We start from the raw sequence: 15728 nt of genomic DNA, 5'->3' as shown, positions 1-15728 counted from the left end.
CGTCGATAATTCTGGCGGCAACTCGCTCCAAGCCCAATGATAACGGCGATTCATTTCACGTAGACCATTTAGATTTTAGTAGGAATTTTAAGTTTAGTTTTCATTTTAATCTTATACTTCCAAAAACCTTATATTTTTACTCTTTAAACTTTTTATCTAGTTTCTAAATTTCAATTTTCTTGTAGAATGAAGCTTTTTTTTTTTTTTTTTTTGGTTAATGATTTGTAGCTATTTTCAACTTTAAGTTAAAATCATCCTATTAAAAATGATTAAGCAAAAAAATATAATTCTTTATAAATTAGTAGATAATATACTCCTAGCTGACCCGTTTTAAAGCTCCCAAAAAAGGAAAATCCTACCCGTAGGCTTGAGCCAAGTTTCAAGAGGAGGTAAGAAAGAGAGAAAGAGAGAGCCCACTGATTGAAAGAGAAAATAGAAGTTGAATTAGTTCATTCTCAATTTAACACCACTGTGGGCAGGTGCAGATATGAATCGAGTATAAAATCACAGTTTATGGCCAAATATTGGGAATCTCAACCAAATTATATATGGCATTCCAATGGCATCAGAGAAGAGAATTGTTAAATGCTGCCTCCTCCAAAGACCATGAAAGGCTGCATTTTAAATTTCCATGTCGATGCTATAAAAGCCTAAATCCTTCTTCAGATACGACTCGCTCCCGCAAGCTCACAAAGCTCTGAGGTGCTGATAGCGGGTAGCTGAAGAACAGGCGTCAGGGTATTGAGCATTTTTGTTTTGTGCATAAAATTACTCATTTACCGTGCCTTCGTCGAATCTGGGATGCTCTCTCTTGCCGGCGGCGCTGCATTTCTCAAGGCTACGAACAGATTTCCGGCCATCCGCCGCGGGTTTTGTTCCTCATCCGATGAGTATATTAAGCTCATCGAGACGTATGGACGCGATCGAGAACTGAACTTCGGGAGGTTACTTCACGCTCGATTGATCATCAACGGACTAGCCCGTTTGACACATTTTGCTGCGAAGCTCATAGCCTTCTACGCTGCGTGTGGAAAAATCAGCGATGCACGGGAGGTGTTCGACAAAATTCCCCAAACAAATCCCCGCCGGTGGATTGTCTTGATTGGGGCCTATTCTCGTTATGGGTTTTACACAGAAGCTCTGAGTGTATTTTGTGAGCTGCAGAGACAAGGCTCCAGGCCTAGCGAGTACATCATTCCCAGTGTCTTGAAAGCATGTGGTCACCTCTCCGACATCCCCACAGGGAGAAAATTGCATGCGTTAATCCTTAAATACTCGCTTGAATCCGATGCTTATGTCTGCAGTGCGTTGATAGATATGTATGCAAAAAGTGGACAGGTCGAGAAGGCTCGGCGAGTGTTTGAATCAATGGCTGGGAAGGATTTGGTGGCATTGAACGCCATGGTTTCAGGCTATGCCCACCATGGATTGGCAGAGGAAGCTCTGAATCTGGTGGAGAAGATGCAAGTATTGGGTGTAAAACCCAACTTGGTGACTTGGAACACTTTGGTTACAGGCTTTTCTCAGATGGATGAAGAAGAGATGGTTCATGAGCTTTTCAAAGAGATGGAAGCCAATGGGATAGAACCAGATGTAGTGTCTTGGACATCTGTGATATCTGGGTTTGTACAGAATTTCAGAAATGAGGAGGCTTTTGGAACATTTAGAAGGATGTTGAATGCTGGGCTATGGCCAACTTCTGCTACAATCAGTAGCCTTTTGCCTGCTTGTGCGTCGGTGGGGAACGGGCGGCGTGGGAAGGAGATTCATGGGCATGCTCTGGTTCTTGGAGTTGAAAAGGATGTTTATGTGAGGACTGCCCTGGTTGATATGTATGCAAAATGTGGCTATTTTTATGAAGCAGGGATGCTATTTTGGAGGATGTCTGAAAGGAATTCAGCTACTTGGAACTCCATGATATTTGGGTATGCAAATCATGGATACTGCAATGAAGCAATAGCGCTTTTTCATCAGATGAAGGATAATGATGAGAAGAAACTTGATCATCTGACATTTACAGCAGTTCTCACTGCTTGCGCCCATGCTGGGATGGTTGATCTAGGGAAGAGTTTGTTCCAATTGATGCAAACTAAACATGGTATTGTTCCTAGAGTAGAGCATTATGCCTGTATGGTCGACGTATTCGGTCGGGCAGGGAAGCTGGCGGAGGCTTACGATATTATTAAGACGATGCCAGTTGAGCCGGATTTATATGTATGGGGAGCTTTATTAGGTGCATGTAGGAAGCATGGAGAAATTGAACTAGCAGAGGAAGCAGCCAAACATTTAGCGGAATTGGAACCTGGGAGTGTTGGGAACAGCTTGTTATTGTCTGATCTATATGCTAATGCAGGCAGTTGGGGACATGTTGTGAAGCTAAAGAGTTTGATGAAGAAGAGGAAGCTCAAGAGATTTCCTGGATGCAGTTGGATAGCTACAGCTTAGGAAACCCATTCGAAAGGACAAAGATTTTTCTAGCATTCCATAGCCAAGTTCTTCGAGTTCTTCATCTTTCTTGAGGGAAAAGAGATACTAAAAGGGAGAAAGAAAGTGAAACTAAGCTGAGTGTAGGTTGTAGTTCATCAGAGAGAACCCAATAAACAGAATCTAATTCATTCAAACTTTTCACAACAGACTCTAATTTAAGCATGCTCCATTGAAGATCGAAATGAGAGATTCTCAAACTTCGTTTATCATTTCAACTTTGGATTAGGAGCACATTGAAAGTAAGGCGCAATTAAAGCTTACTTGTCAGTTGTCATTTCAATCAATCATGCTGCCCTTTCGTGCTACACGAGTGGGTCGGTACAGTGCTCAGGTTAACCATCGGCATGCCGGTATGACTAAGACCGTGGCCGTGAGCTCCCATACTATAGAACATCATAGGCATCATCGGAGATGGCGCATAAGTCATCGGAAAAGTAGATGGAAAATAGCCGTTTCCTTGTGAATCGGCACTGGGAGCAGAATCATGTGAGTTCTGTGTCGCCTCGTCAGTCGTTGAGGATGGTTGTGTCCTCTTCAAGTAAAGTCGATACTTCTGAAGATGACTAGCAACGTTCTCGCGAGTCAATCCCTCGACATTCATCAATCGCATAATGGCTTTGGGAGCTGCTTCTTTGAGCCCTAGATGAGAAACCACGTCCACGAACCGTTTGTGCAATTGCGGAGTCCATGCAACCCTCGGCCGCTTCAAGGTTCGAGCCAATGCCGCATCCTCGACCAAGCTCTCCCCCCGAGGCGCAGAATTTGCTTCTTTAAAACAATCAATCCTCCTCAATTTCCGCGAATCGGATCCCAACTCATCTACATTTATCACCTCGTCCGATTCAATCATCGCGGCGTCTTCCCCCCGCGTCTGATCGTAATTAAGCTCGAAACCTCTGTATCCTTCCGATTGTCCGTCGCAAATATTCAATATCGTCCTCTTCGACGCCGACTTAACATCAGATATACTCCGATGAGGTTCCATCAAAATCCTGAACGCCGAAGCCAGTTCCTGCGATACCAGCGATTGAGAAAGAGGCGTTAATTTTTCTGTGTCGGGGAGGCCGTCCTCCCACTGAAAAACTCTTTCATCGCCATTTATACAACCATTACCATCACCAAATCGGCACTCCCTGTTCTTCTTCTCCATAACAAATTTACAGATGCAGATTCTCTTGTTCTTCGATTCCACCACAAACAGGATCAGAAATGTCAGTAATCAGCCAACCAAATCGAGAGGTTAACGTAGCTTACTCGAATCTTGAAGTCAGCAAGGACGGTGATAAGATCGATGGATAGATTTTTCGTATGGAAGAATGTGTTTGGAAGGCGGGAAAATCAGAGAAAATGTGAGCGGAAAGGGAACACTGTCTCATAGGGAAGAAGAAGGGTCGGAACTCGGAAGGAGGCAATTCGGCGAGATATTTTTGAGACGCTCAAATATCGCTCTCTTTTCATTATTTAATTCTACTCGCTAGAATTCAGTCGTAAATGTACTCGCTACGGATTCTAGACACGTGGACTTAGTCAATCTATGGCCCTCATGATTGAGCGGTTGAGATTAAAACGACAGCTGATCGCGTGATGGACTGACATCTGGAGCGTGCCTTACCTTGGTTGAAGAGCGCAGGTCGAGTCAATTTTGAAGGGTATTATGGTAATTTTGTGGACAAACAGTAATTTAATAAAAAAACATTCTTGCATTTTGTTTTTGTTTTTGTTTTTGTTTTCTCTCGTAAAAAATACTTTTGAATTTCAAAACTTTAAATTATTTTTAAATTGAAATACCGCTGAGAGCCTTGACGGCGACGAAAAGATCCGGTGGATCTGGACAGCGAGGATGCGGATGAGCCATGGCCACCACCATATCTTGCAAGCTTCCTAGTTTATCTACGCCGTTGCTTCATCCTCTACTCTCTCTCGCCGACGAACATTTCTCGCTCTGACTCCTCTCCGGCAGAATCGTCGAAGAGAATCTCAATTTGGAGGCTCCATCCCACATCTGAGGAAACTTTGGCCTCGGAATCCGCCGCACTGGTGGAGAAATCGAAGGAGATAGTGTCCGGCGTTTCCACTGTAATATCTGTTCTTCTGTTTGTCGCGTTCATCGGTTTATCGATTCTCACGATTGGGGTAAAATCAATGCTCAGATTTGAATCTCAAAGTTGAATTTCCACTGTCACTAATTTCGTTCGGATAGCAGTTGATCTCATCTGTTTAATTATCGGTTGATCGATTCTCACGATTGGGGTAAAATCAATGCTCGGATTCGAATCTCGAAGTTGAATTTCCACTATCACTAATTTCGTTCAGATAGCAGTTAATCTCATCTGTTTAATTAGGGTATTTCCAGTCTCAGGGAAAAGTTCGAGAAAAGTGGGAAAAGATTCGGCCAGAACATTGATGATTCGGCCAGAACATTGATGTTATGGGTCGATCTGGAAGCAAATTCAGTTGAATCTGCTTCAAATTGCTGAGTGAAGACGTGTCGTAAATTTGCTCTCATCAATTTCAGGTTATGTATCACTGTCAGCCCAGTAGATATTGTTCGCTTTGGCCCATTATGTATCACCGTCAACCTCACTCTTAAGAAGAGGTTTCTACACCCTCACTCGTAAGAAGAGGTTTCTACACCCATTATCCAACCAATGTGAGATCTCGCGAGGATGCTGACCCCAAAGGGGTAGATTTTGAGATCCCACGTCAATTGGGAAGGAGAACAAAACATTTCTTGTTTCTTATAAGGGTGTGAAAACCTCTCCCTAGCGAAACCGTAAAGCTGATAGCAATACATAACGAGTCAAAGCAGACAATAGCGGTTACGACTACCGGTTCTTTTATTTTCTATGGTCAAAATAAAAAAGAAACAAGTAGAGTTGAAGGGGAAAGAGTGATGAAAGAAGCATACTTGAGAAGAAAACTATGGCCTCAATATAATCTAACATAAACACAGCTCTTCTTCACATGGCAACATTTTTGTACAGTCACGCTAAAACATATAGATAAAAAAGTAAAAACTACCTCAACATTTTTAAAAGTCATTTACATGCCCTTAAAGGAAAAAGGAAAAAGGAAAAAACTAAGTATAGGCAGGCAGCCATTTTTTTTTTTAATCTCGTCCGCAGCAATCGGGTGCCATTCAACATCGGTACCACGAAATTGATCGATTTCTACGTATAAAGCAGCTTAAAACTACAAATGTACAGGCTTCCTTCCAAAGTACAAACAAACAACTTGCTTTATTTTCAATCAGCTCATACCTGTCTTCATAGAGAGGTTGAGGTTGAGGTTGAGCTACAGCTCTAGATGATAAAACGGAAAAGAGTGGAAAGAGACGATGAAGCTTCGCTCGATCTGGCGGTTGCTTCGGTTAGCTGTACACAATTTCTTTCCTATGTCACCAAAGAAGAGTGTGGAGAAGACTGAGCTGCAATTCTCCTTTCTGCAATTAATTCATACGGAGATGTTTCTGTCAACAATTTGAACATGTCCGAAACGAGTTGTTCGTTAAAGATGATGAGAACGAATGTAGGTATATACCTCCAGCGGCGACAAGTTTCTCTACGCGGGCAACAATGTGCTTCCCGTAAGTATATTTCTTCAGCGCATTGAGATGAACTTTGATTCGGGAGAGAATCAACTCGCGCTGTTGGTCGTCACAAGTCTCGAGTACTTTCTGGACGACATAGTTTGCAAATTGATCTTTCATCATTGCCTGCATAAGATTCAATAACAGATGAAAAGGATTCACATTCAGGAGAAGATGTATGACTGGTAAGAATTCACATTCAGTTTCGTACTCAATTGGACATGGTCGTTCGTGATCGGGCGATAGAGAGATTATCAGTGTACAAGAGACGAATGTTCACAAACCTGAAGGGGCTCATTTTCATCTGTAGTTCCAAGCATTTCGCTCACCAATAGCTGGCGTTCTGTTGGACCGCCAAAGGTTAGGCATTTCTCGACGACGTTAGAGGCAAACTTCTGCTGACTCATTTGAACGATTCTACCGGCCAACTCTTTGATAATTGCAGAACGCTCATGAGGTTTGCCATGCTCCAAGACATGCTGTTGAGGAGGAGAATCAAACAAAGAAAGTAATTAGCAAAGGGGAATATCGAGTATCTCCAAATACCGATAGGATGATACAAACTAAAACGTTCAGAATATCTTAAACTTCTTTCGCACCTCGAGCAAGCACTCCAAAAGATTAAAATCAAAGAGTTTAAATTACACATTATCCATCTCAATAAAGTAAATAGAGCATAAATTGAATTATCAATGCTTTGAAAGAGGTCGTCTAAGAAGCATGAACCTGAACAACATAATTTCCATACTGATCTTGTGCCAATATACTAACAGATCCTAGAATTTCCTCCATAACCCGACTCTGAGTATTTTCATCCTTGCAGTGCTCAAGAACTCTCTGTCACGGGGTAAACGTATCAGCAAGATAATTACAAGTCAAATCCGCTCGATGTAGTTAAGAAAATAAACTGTTTAAAAAGCACCTGTATCACACGACACCCGTAGGGGTGAGTTGAGAGCGTCACAACTTGATCAAAGAATGTCGAAACTATAAAATGGATTGCTGATTCTGGGACACATTCTATACACTTTTGTATAACATGATTTCCATTCTGATCGCGTACACAACGCATGACGTGTCCATCAAGCTCTCCGACCATTTTAATCTTTTGGTCCAGGTCTACTACTTCAATTGCCTGAACAATTGAGTTGGCATATATTTATGTGACAACCATCAGTAAATCATGCAATCTCATTACGAATGAGTATTACAAATATCAGAGTTAGTCACATTGTGAATAGCAACCGATAATGAACGAGCATAGTCGAACTTCATCATGGCTTGATTCAAATATTTTCTTTTCAGAGTGGATAATTTAGCTACTCTTTAGTGACCGTATCACCAAGCCGACATGTCTGTCTCTCACGGAAACACATATGTGTTGCACCACAAAGAATGTACAAGAGGAGGAAGAGGATTAGAGTCCAAACCCAACCTAAGACAAGGGAGACTACTACCAAAAGCCTCCACACCAGACTCAAAGTGTGTTTATCACTGCAAGTATTAACATTTACATAGATCGTTACGAAAACATAAACTTTCATTAGCTGATTTAACTGCAACCATACTAGAATGTTGCTCAATAAACTCTTCAAGTCTATAAGAACGCAGATTTGATGTTGAACTAAAGTAACTGAAAATGTTTTAAGCAGGATATTGGATTCAATAGTTGAAAGAAAATAAAACAGGCACCGTTTTCAGAAGATAATAAGGATTCGAGCTTAAGATAAGCAGTACCTTCTGGATCACTCGACAACCATACATCTGAAGGCTCAGTGTAAGTATGTGACCGAAAAGCTTATTGGCTAATTCTCTTCTCTGTACTGCAAGTCCATGCTCGAAGAACTGCGAACGTACTCTGGTGATTAGCATATAAAACCAAAGAAAATAACAACAATTATCATTCAAAAAGGACTAATTACCTTCTGAATCACATAATTACCAAAGACATCAGTCATCAGAGCAAGAGCTTGCGGCATAATTTCCTGATAAATCATATTTTTCTCATCAGCCGTAGCTGTTTCGAGTTTTTGTTGAATGAATCGGCTCCCATATTGATCCCCACTGCTCATAAAAAAGTAACGGAAGACGAGAAGAAACTACTTTAGGATGGATTGTGGTGATAAACCACATATAATCAGTTCAACAAGCAAGATATATACATACCTGAATTCAAACACATGACCGGAAATTTCAGAAAGTTCGAAACATTTCGTCTTATTACCCTTGAACTCCTCAAGAAGAGAGGACGAAAAGCTTTCGTTGATATTTCCAACGTCCAGATGCCAAGGACCCATAACACCACCTAGGCTCCTCATACCAGAAGGATAGCGCAAATGAAGATCATTGTGCCTGATAGGACTACCAGGTCCTACAGGCGAGTTAGAAAGGACAGGACTACCCATAGGACTTCCGGGATACGACATGTGAACTCCAAAAGCTGGATTACCATAATAACCATGATGATTTGAAATACCAGATTTACCACTGAATGGGACACTGTACTGTGATTTCTGAGGTGATAGAAGAGACCCCACGTAAGCCTTCTGCAATTCTAGCTGATTCATATATGAATTGCCCAGATAATTTCTATCAAGAGAAGGATCATTTAAAGCACCAAGTTGTGCTGCAGCATATTCAGATGTCCTCAAGTATTGAAGATAAACGGGATCAACAAAGGATGCCTGAAGAGCGTTACCAGTCATTTGACCTCCCAATTTACCAAGAATATGTGAATCAGAAGCCGAAGAAGTCAGGTTTGTTGCAGAAGCTAAACCTCCACCAAGAACTCGGGTCTCCAAACCAGAGGCTCCCAAAGCTGAAGCTGAGGCAACATTTTCAAACAATGTTGGTAAATTACCAGTCCCGAGTTGACCAGGCATCATAGATGCCATAGCTGGACTCATTGAGTACCCACTAAGGCCAAAGTTCTGATAAGTCAAATTTGTACCATCCACATGCTGATACTGTGCTCCATTGTTATGAGACGAAACATCCGAGAATGAAGATCTGGATTGACCCCCAGAATCGGTCTTCTTTGCAAATGACTGTTGCTTAATATGATTCTGACCTCCTTGCAGGCCATATGTGTAGCCTTGTTCGGTATTACAATCTTGTTTGATTTGAGATAACAAATGGCCTTCTTCATTTATGGTGTCATCCGGTGACAAGTTCATAGCAGATAAAGCTGATACAAGATCTGAAGACTCGTTGATTCCAGATGAGACACCATTAAATGAATTTGGGCTTGCAATGTTCCTTTTTTCAGCAGTTGCAACTCTTCCACCTCCAATAGGGGTAAGACAAGGACTAGGAGCCCTTGCAACAAGCTGCGGATCAGGTGTATTGCTTCGTGACAGTGAACCACCCACGGCTGCAGCATAAGTGTACGAAGAAGGGGTTCCAATACTTTGACCAGCAGAGGAGCTCTGACCATTAGCACTGGATCGCATTTCAGACATCATCAAGTCATGACGCAAATTGGCCAGTTCATCAGTAGCACCTATAGTCTCCACATTTTCTTCAAAAGCATTGCGGCTGGCTGGACGGGATGGCAGGCCAGTAACAGGAGTTGTGCGCCCCATGTCATCCTGCATAGACGTTAGATGTTAAACTACTTTGGAAACCTTCTTAAAGTTAAATTATTCCGTAAACGCCAAGCTCACACCACAGAAACAAGCAACAAGAGAAACTTGAGCTAAATGGGATAGAATAACAAGCAAGGGAGATATATAATGTTGGAAAGAACTCGATGCATATTAGAAAGCCAACATAGACAAAAAAAAATTATTGAAGTATATAACCACTTCAAGAACAGATTCAAAATGCGCAAAATAACCATGAGCAGCCGCAATATCAGTTACAACACTTCGAAAATTAAATTGAACTGATCAATCCGATTAAAATCAATCACTCAAAATCAAGTTAAGAGAACAAACCATTAACTAACACCCAAATATTATCAAGTTGTAAATTTTAAAATATAAACTCAAGACTTCTAGTGTACTATGTCAAGACTTCAATGATCAAACAGATTACAAGGCTGAAGCAGCAATGGAAATGATAGAATCTAGTAACAGGAAGCAATTTACCTGAAAGATTTCAGCTAGACTCTTCTGTTTCGTTCCAAGTCCTAACCCAGGCAAACCAATCAACCCATCACCACCCCACTCAGGGGCGCCACGCCCTTTGTCCAACTCGACATCGGATGCTTGTTTCCTAGCATTAAACCCAGGGGGCATAGCAAACAAGGATCTGCCCGCGGTATCCACCCCAACATTCGATCGCCTTGTATCTCCAATCCCTCCCAACCCCAAATTTGCCCCCTTCAATCTCTGCGAAGACTTCCAATCCTCCTTTGAAATCAATGGAGGCGGAAGCCGAGGATTAAGGTTCACATTCGAGTAATAATATGATAAGTAAGCTGGATCAGACCTAAGCTGCTCCTCTGATACAAAACCATTCACATTCTTAGAACCAGTTATCTCCGCAAAGGCATTAGCAGAACCAGCAATACCACCAAACAGACTACCCACCGCACTTAAAGAGCCTTCAACAGTCGGCGGAGCTGATCCACTTCTATATAAATTCAGCTCTCGTTCACGATCATCGGCCTCTTGCCGACGCTGTTCACGAAGCAATAACCCTATCTCCGTCTCTAATTCATCACCAAACGATCCTTCGTTACCACCAAACATCGGTCTAACCCTTCCGCCCCTATCTGATCACTGCCTCAGCGCAACAACAAAACGCTACGCCTCAATAAAAAGAGATAGAAAAAAAGAAAAAAAACTAATCCCGAAACAAAATTCCTACAACCAGAAACAACTATTTACAGCTTCAAAAAAACCATCCTAAACTGATCAAAACCAAAATTTCGATTCGTTCCACCAATTCCCTAACCCAAACCTTCACAACCTAACCATCAATTACAAACCCGAAAACAAGTGTAATAAGCATTAATTTTCACTACAACCTAAATTCTACCAAAATACGGAAAATTCCCCGACATAATCTTCATGTAATAACACCACCAGCGTAACAAATATATCAAATTACAAATGGTAAGAACAGTGATGAGAAATCCGACGAACAAAAGAGTGAACGAAAAAAAAAAAAAAAAAAAAAAGAAATAGATTCCCGCAGCTGAAATGAGATCAATACGAAGGATTGAGATATAGAGAACAAGGACGGGGACAGCTGAGATCAATCCGGCGGCGATTGCTACAAACGAGAACCCTTTTAGGGTTTTATTCCATTTGAAGCTGAGATTAAATACAGTGAAGGTAAAAATCTATATATATATATAGATATATATATATATATATATATCGTCTTTATATTTAAACTCAAATATCCGGAAGAAATTAAAAAAAAAAAAAAAAAATTAATCAGTGATTGACCAAGCGAAGCAATGATAAGTAACTAATAAAAATAATCACATTTAAAAAAATAATAATAAATAAAATAAAAATAATAAACGATGAAGATGAGTTCTTCCGTGCTTCAGACAAGGAATCTCCAGATGACACGTCAGTTCCATTGGATTCGACCGGTACCTTATATGTTCAGAAAAATCCTAATACACACTTCTAACTTCTTACTTGCTTTTCTGTTTCTGTCTTTTTTTTTTTTTCACTTTTACTGTTCCCTATCCTTTTTGTACCTTAATACATACACACACATATATATATATATATTACTTTTTTAACATTTGTAAATTTTTTTTAACTTAATATATTAAAATAAGTATTTTGAAAATATTATTTCATGTCTATTTTTTATAAATTAATATTTATATTTTTTATAATATTAGATTTCATATACTAAATAAAGAAACATTATTTTTCATAATAATACAGTAATTAAAAAAATCAGTAATATTTTTTTACTGTAATAGAACACATCATTTGAAAAAGAAAAAAAAAAGAAAATTTAATATGGAATTACCCGAGAAATTGGTGATCAATGGTATTTATTTACAGTGAAGTATTGGGCATCAAAATAAGGCCCATTAAGATCCAGCCCAATAAAGTTTCTTAGTCCAGTTTAGATTCAATGGGCTTAATTTCGATGGTAAAGGCCCATTTCATTCTGGGCGGTTTTCCCAGTTTTGGATTCTCATTTTACCAGGTCCACAGCCCATAAACGGCAGAGTCCACCGCCGTATACGGTGGTTAAAAGCACGGCGGCGGCGGCGGCGGCGATGGTCGTTGGTAACAAAGAGACAAAAATTAGTGGGCTACCTAAAAGAGAAAAAAACCAATTTCTTTTGATCTGTCACGCTAATCATTTTTCCCAACTAATCTTATTCTAAATTCCCGCATTTTAATTTAATAAATATAAAATCCTACATTATCCTAATTGAAATTATCATATTTATATTTATTTTTATTAATGCCATGTCATCACTTATGTCATCCTTAATTATGATTTTATATAATAATTAATTTAAACCAAGATTAGTACCACAAATTATAGTTTATTTTTTTAATTAGACCAATACCTTGGGCGAGAATTCACCACCCAATTTATTTTATTTTATTCTATTAAATTAAATAATCTCCAATTTCTTGTCGTCGTCCTCTTGGCATCTGCCATCGCTCTCAATACGACGTGTCGTTTTTATATTTAAAAAAATAAAAACTCGTTCAATTCAAAGTCGCCTCGTTACAGAACGTTCTTCTCTTACCAGACAGTTTGAAATTCAAACTCGGCGTCCTGACGTGGCAACGCCGGTCCGAACCAACCGGTATTAGTTTGTGGGTCCCACTCCGGTTCACGCGTTCTCGTTCTGATTAGTTTTATCTTTTTAAAACTTTATCCGTATTGGAGCGGGGATGGGCCCAAGTTCACAACTCAACGTTCACTGACACTGTCAATGAGTGAGCTAATAAAATGAAGACACGTGTCGTGCGAGTTCATTGACGCGAGGGCGCGTGGTCACGCTCGTGTGAAACCGCGTGTACTGAATTTCGGTGCGTCTTAAAGCTTCCTGTTTTCTTCGGCTTCTTCGTTTCCACAAAGCACGAGTTTCCTTTTTTCCTGTTTCTTTCGATTTCTTTGTTTCAGTTAGATCTGAGGCGATGGCTACCGGAACGGCGTCGTATTGGTGTTACCGCTGCAATCGGTTCGTTCGTGCTTGGGTTGAGGATACCATCACTTGCCCTCACTGTGACGGAGGGTTTGTTGAAACGATTGAAACCGCCTCTTCTCTCCCGGCGGCGGATCTCCACCGTCGGCTCTCACCGTCTGCGATTCACACCTTGGATCAAGATCAGTTTCCGACTTCTCGCTTGAGCTCTCGCCGTAGTCGTCGGAGACTTGGGGAACGGACGACCTTTAACCCTATTGTTGTTGTTCGTGGTTCTGCGGATGGCGGCGATGTGGTCGGCGGCGGGGATAGAAATAGCTTCGATATTTACTACGACGATGGTGCTGGGTCTGGTCTTCGTCCGGTGCCGGCGACCATGTCGGAATTTCTTATGGGGACTGGATTCGATCGTTTGCTGGAGCAGTTGGCTCAACTGGAGATCAACGGGTTAGGTAGATCTGAAAATCCGCCGGCGTCGAAAGCCGCTGTGGAATCAATGCCGACAATCGAGATTTTAGAAAGTCACGTTGGTTCCGATTCGCACTGCGCCGTGTGTAAAGAGGCGTTTGAAATCGGAACGGAAGCCCGGGAAATGCCCTGTAAACACATCTATCACTCCGATTGCATAATCCCTTGGCTTTCCATGAGAAATTCCTGCCCAGTCTGCCGGCACGAGCTGCCATCAGAGCGTGAATCTCCGGCCGGCGGGGTTTCAGATCGGGTTGTCGACGAAGAAACCGTAGGGTTAACGATCTGGAGGCTCCCAGGCGGTGGGTTCGCCGTCGGGCGATTCTCTGGCGGAAGATTGGCCGGAGAAAGAGACCCACCGGCCGTGTACACCGAAATGGACGGTGGATTCAATGCAAACGGAGCTCCAAGAAGGGTGTCGTGGGGTTCAAGAAGAAGCAGGGGAAGAGAGAGCCGTGGAATTGGACGAACATTTCGTAATATCTTTTCGTTTTTTGGGAGATTAAGATCATCAAATTCATCTTCTCCGGCGGTTTCAAATGAATCGGAGTCTGTCAGTAGAAGCCATAGCCATAGCCATAGCCATAGCCATTCGGGTTCTTCAGTGTTCAACAGATACTTGCGCCGGCAAAACAGAGCATGGGCGATGGAGAACCAGAGCGATAACGATCGATGGTGATATTCTTTTACATTCAACAAAATACAATTACTCTGCGTTGTATTCTTTTTGATCTGTTCATTACATTTATTGAACAATGCCTTCACAAATCAAGTTAGATCATGTGTGTATATATATATATATATATATAGCTTTGGGCTTGGCAAAACAATGAATGCCTTTCTTTTTGCCATTTATAAGCTTTCTTGATGCTCAGTTTCTGAAACAGATATCATCTTGAGTTGATCTGCTATGTCAATTTGAAGCCATTTTTAGGTGTAAACTTGCATGATCTTGGTTTTGGATTGTACCCAAAAACAACGGTGGGTTTACTTACTGTGATATCAATGAAGCCACTTCAGTTTCTGAACTCTACTGAATCTTCTTTTTGGATTCTACTGTGTTATGATCTGAATATTGTTTAGTTTAGACCTGTATTTTACTTGTATTCTACTTGAGAAAAAGAAAAAGATTGTACATAGGTCAAATCCACATTGGTTGGAAACCTCTTCGTAGTAGACCTGTTTTAAAACTATGAGGCTGACGGCGATACATAACGGGCCTAGTGGTGGGTTTCTTATAAGAGTGTGAAAACATCTTCCCAGTAGATCTGTTTTAAACCCACGAGGCTGACGGTGATACGTAACTAGCCTAATGATGGGCTTGCGCCGTTACAAATAGTATCAGAGCTAGACATTGGGTGGTGTGTCAGTGAGAACGTTGGCTCCCAAGGGAGTGGATTATGAGAACGTTGGCTCCCAAGGGAGTGGATTATGAAACTAACGGGGATATGTAACGGGTCTAACGGACAATATCAACTAGGGGTGGGAAGTAATGGAGGATTGGTTCTTGAAACTTGAACCAAATATTTTTCTCCTCCCCCACCCAGATTTGAACTGATAACACAAAGATTTTCAGTCCTCTGCTCTACCAACTGAGCTATACCGGCCGTTTCCGACAGAGACCGCTACAACAAGAATGTTTATGATAATTGTTGAGTAAATATTAAAGATGTTCGTGAGTTCCTTTGAAATTCTCCATTTTGTTTGGTTGAGACTCGGTGGTGATTCTCTCTCCACTTTCTTCCCTATTTATCTATTTAAATGTGGACCCTTAGACCCAATCGGTTCAGGGTAGGGTGAGCCTACATGTTAAATGGATCCGACCAGAGGTAGGGTGAGCTCGCACGTTAAATGGATTCGATCAGGAGCCGAGTGAGCCTGCATGTTAAATGTATACTTATAGTATATATTTTAAAATCACTCTCGTACGTACTGCGTAAAACTATTAGCCACATGGTGATGACATTCTCAGATAATTCCCGACAAGACAATTTGACGTAGTTCAAACTTGAAATTAGCACTCCTATTCATAGATTCGACTATTAGCATGATGTTCTGTGTTACGTATCGCTTAAGCAATCAATCCTAAAC

General features: G+C 41.1%; 3 protein-coding genes and 1 pseudogene across 5 annotated transcripts; 2 read left to right on the top strand and 2 right to left on the bottom strand.

The window, feature by feature from the left end:
• The first annotated feature begins 343 nt into the window (after positions 1–343).
• On the top strand, positions 344–2537 carry LOC111776719 (Tetratricopeptide repeat (TPR)-like superfamily protein). The gene has a single exon (XM_023656043.2). It carries the CDS (start codon positions 802–804, stop codon positions 2443–2445), a length of 1644 nt encoding a protein of 547 aa, XP_023511811.1. The 5' UTR covers positions 344–801; the 3' UTR covers positions 2446–2537.
• Positions 2538–2674: 137 nt separating this feature from the next.
• On the bottom strand, positions 2675–3851 carry LOC111776720 (transcription factor BOA). 2 transcript variants are annotated; one of them, XM_023656045.2, is made up of 2 exons: positions 3601–3851; positions 2675–3499 (listed from the first exon to the last, which is right to left on the bottom strand). In XM_023656045.2, the coding sequence occupies exons 1-2, from the start codon at positions 3601–3603 to the stop codon at positions 2768–2770; spliced, it is 735 nt and encodes a 244-aa protein (XP_023511813.2). In that variant the 5' UTR covers positions 3604–3851; the 3' UTR covers positions 2675–2767. The 2 variants fall into 2 exon arrangements, with proteins under 2 accessions (XP_023511813.2, XP_023511812.2); XM_023656044.2 differs by having other exon boundaries at positions 2675–3851.
• A 1544-nt stretch (positions 3852–5395) lies between these two features.
• On the bottom strand, positions 5396–11364 carry LOC111776793 (pumilio homolog 2). 2 transcript variants are annotated; one of them, XM_023656160.2, is made up of 9 exons: positions 10168–11363; positions 8243–9666; positions 7999–8140; positions 7814–7921; positions 6999–7211; positions 6803–6913; positions 6361–6555; positions 6028–6202; positions 5396–5929 (listed from the first exon to the last, which is right to left on the bottom strand). In XM_023656160.2, exons 1-9 carry the CDS (start codon positions 10771–10773, stop codon positions 5880–5882), a joined length of 3024 nt encoding a protein of 1007 aa, XP_023511928.2. In that variant the 5' UTR covers positions 10774–11363; the 3' UTR covers positions 5396–5879. The 2 variants fall into 2 exon arrangements, with proteins under 2 accessions (XP_023511928.2, XP_086974633.1); XM_087118507.1 differs by lacking the exons at positions 6803–6913; positions 6999–7211 and having other exon boundaries at positions 10168–11364.
• Positions 11365–13072: 1708 nt separating this feature from the next.
• LOC111777054 (E3 ubiquitin-protein ligase RDUF2 pseudogene) lies at positions 13073–14665 on the top strand (annotated as a pseudogene).
• Positions 14666–15728: the final 1063 nt, after the last annotated feature.

This window comes from Cucurbita pepo, chromosome 16, assembly GCF_057944985.1.
Source record: "Cucurbita pepo subsp. pepo isolate OVF chromosome 16, ASM5794498v1, whole genome shotgun sequence".
Lineage (NCBI taxonomy): Eukaryota > Viridiplantae > Streptophyta > Magnoliopsida > Cucurbitales > Cucurbitaceae > Cucurbita > Cucurbita pepo.
This window is presented reverse-complemented; position numbering and strand designations above follow the sequence as displayed.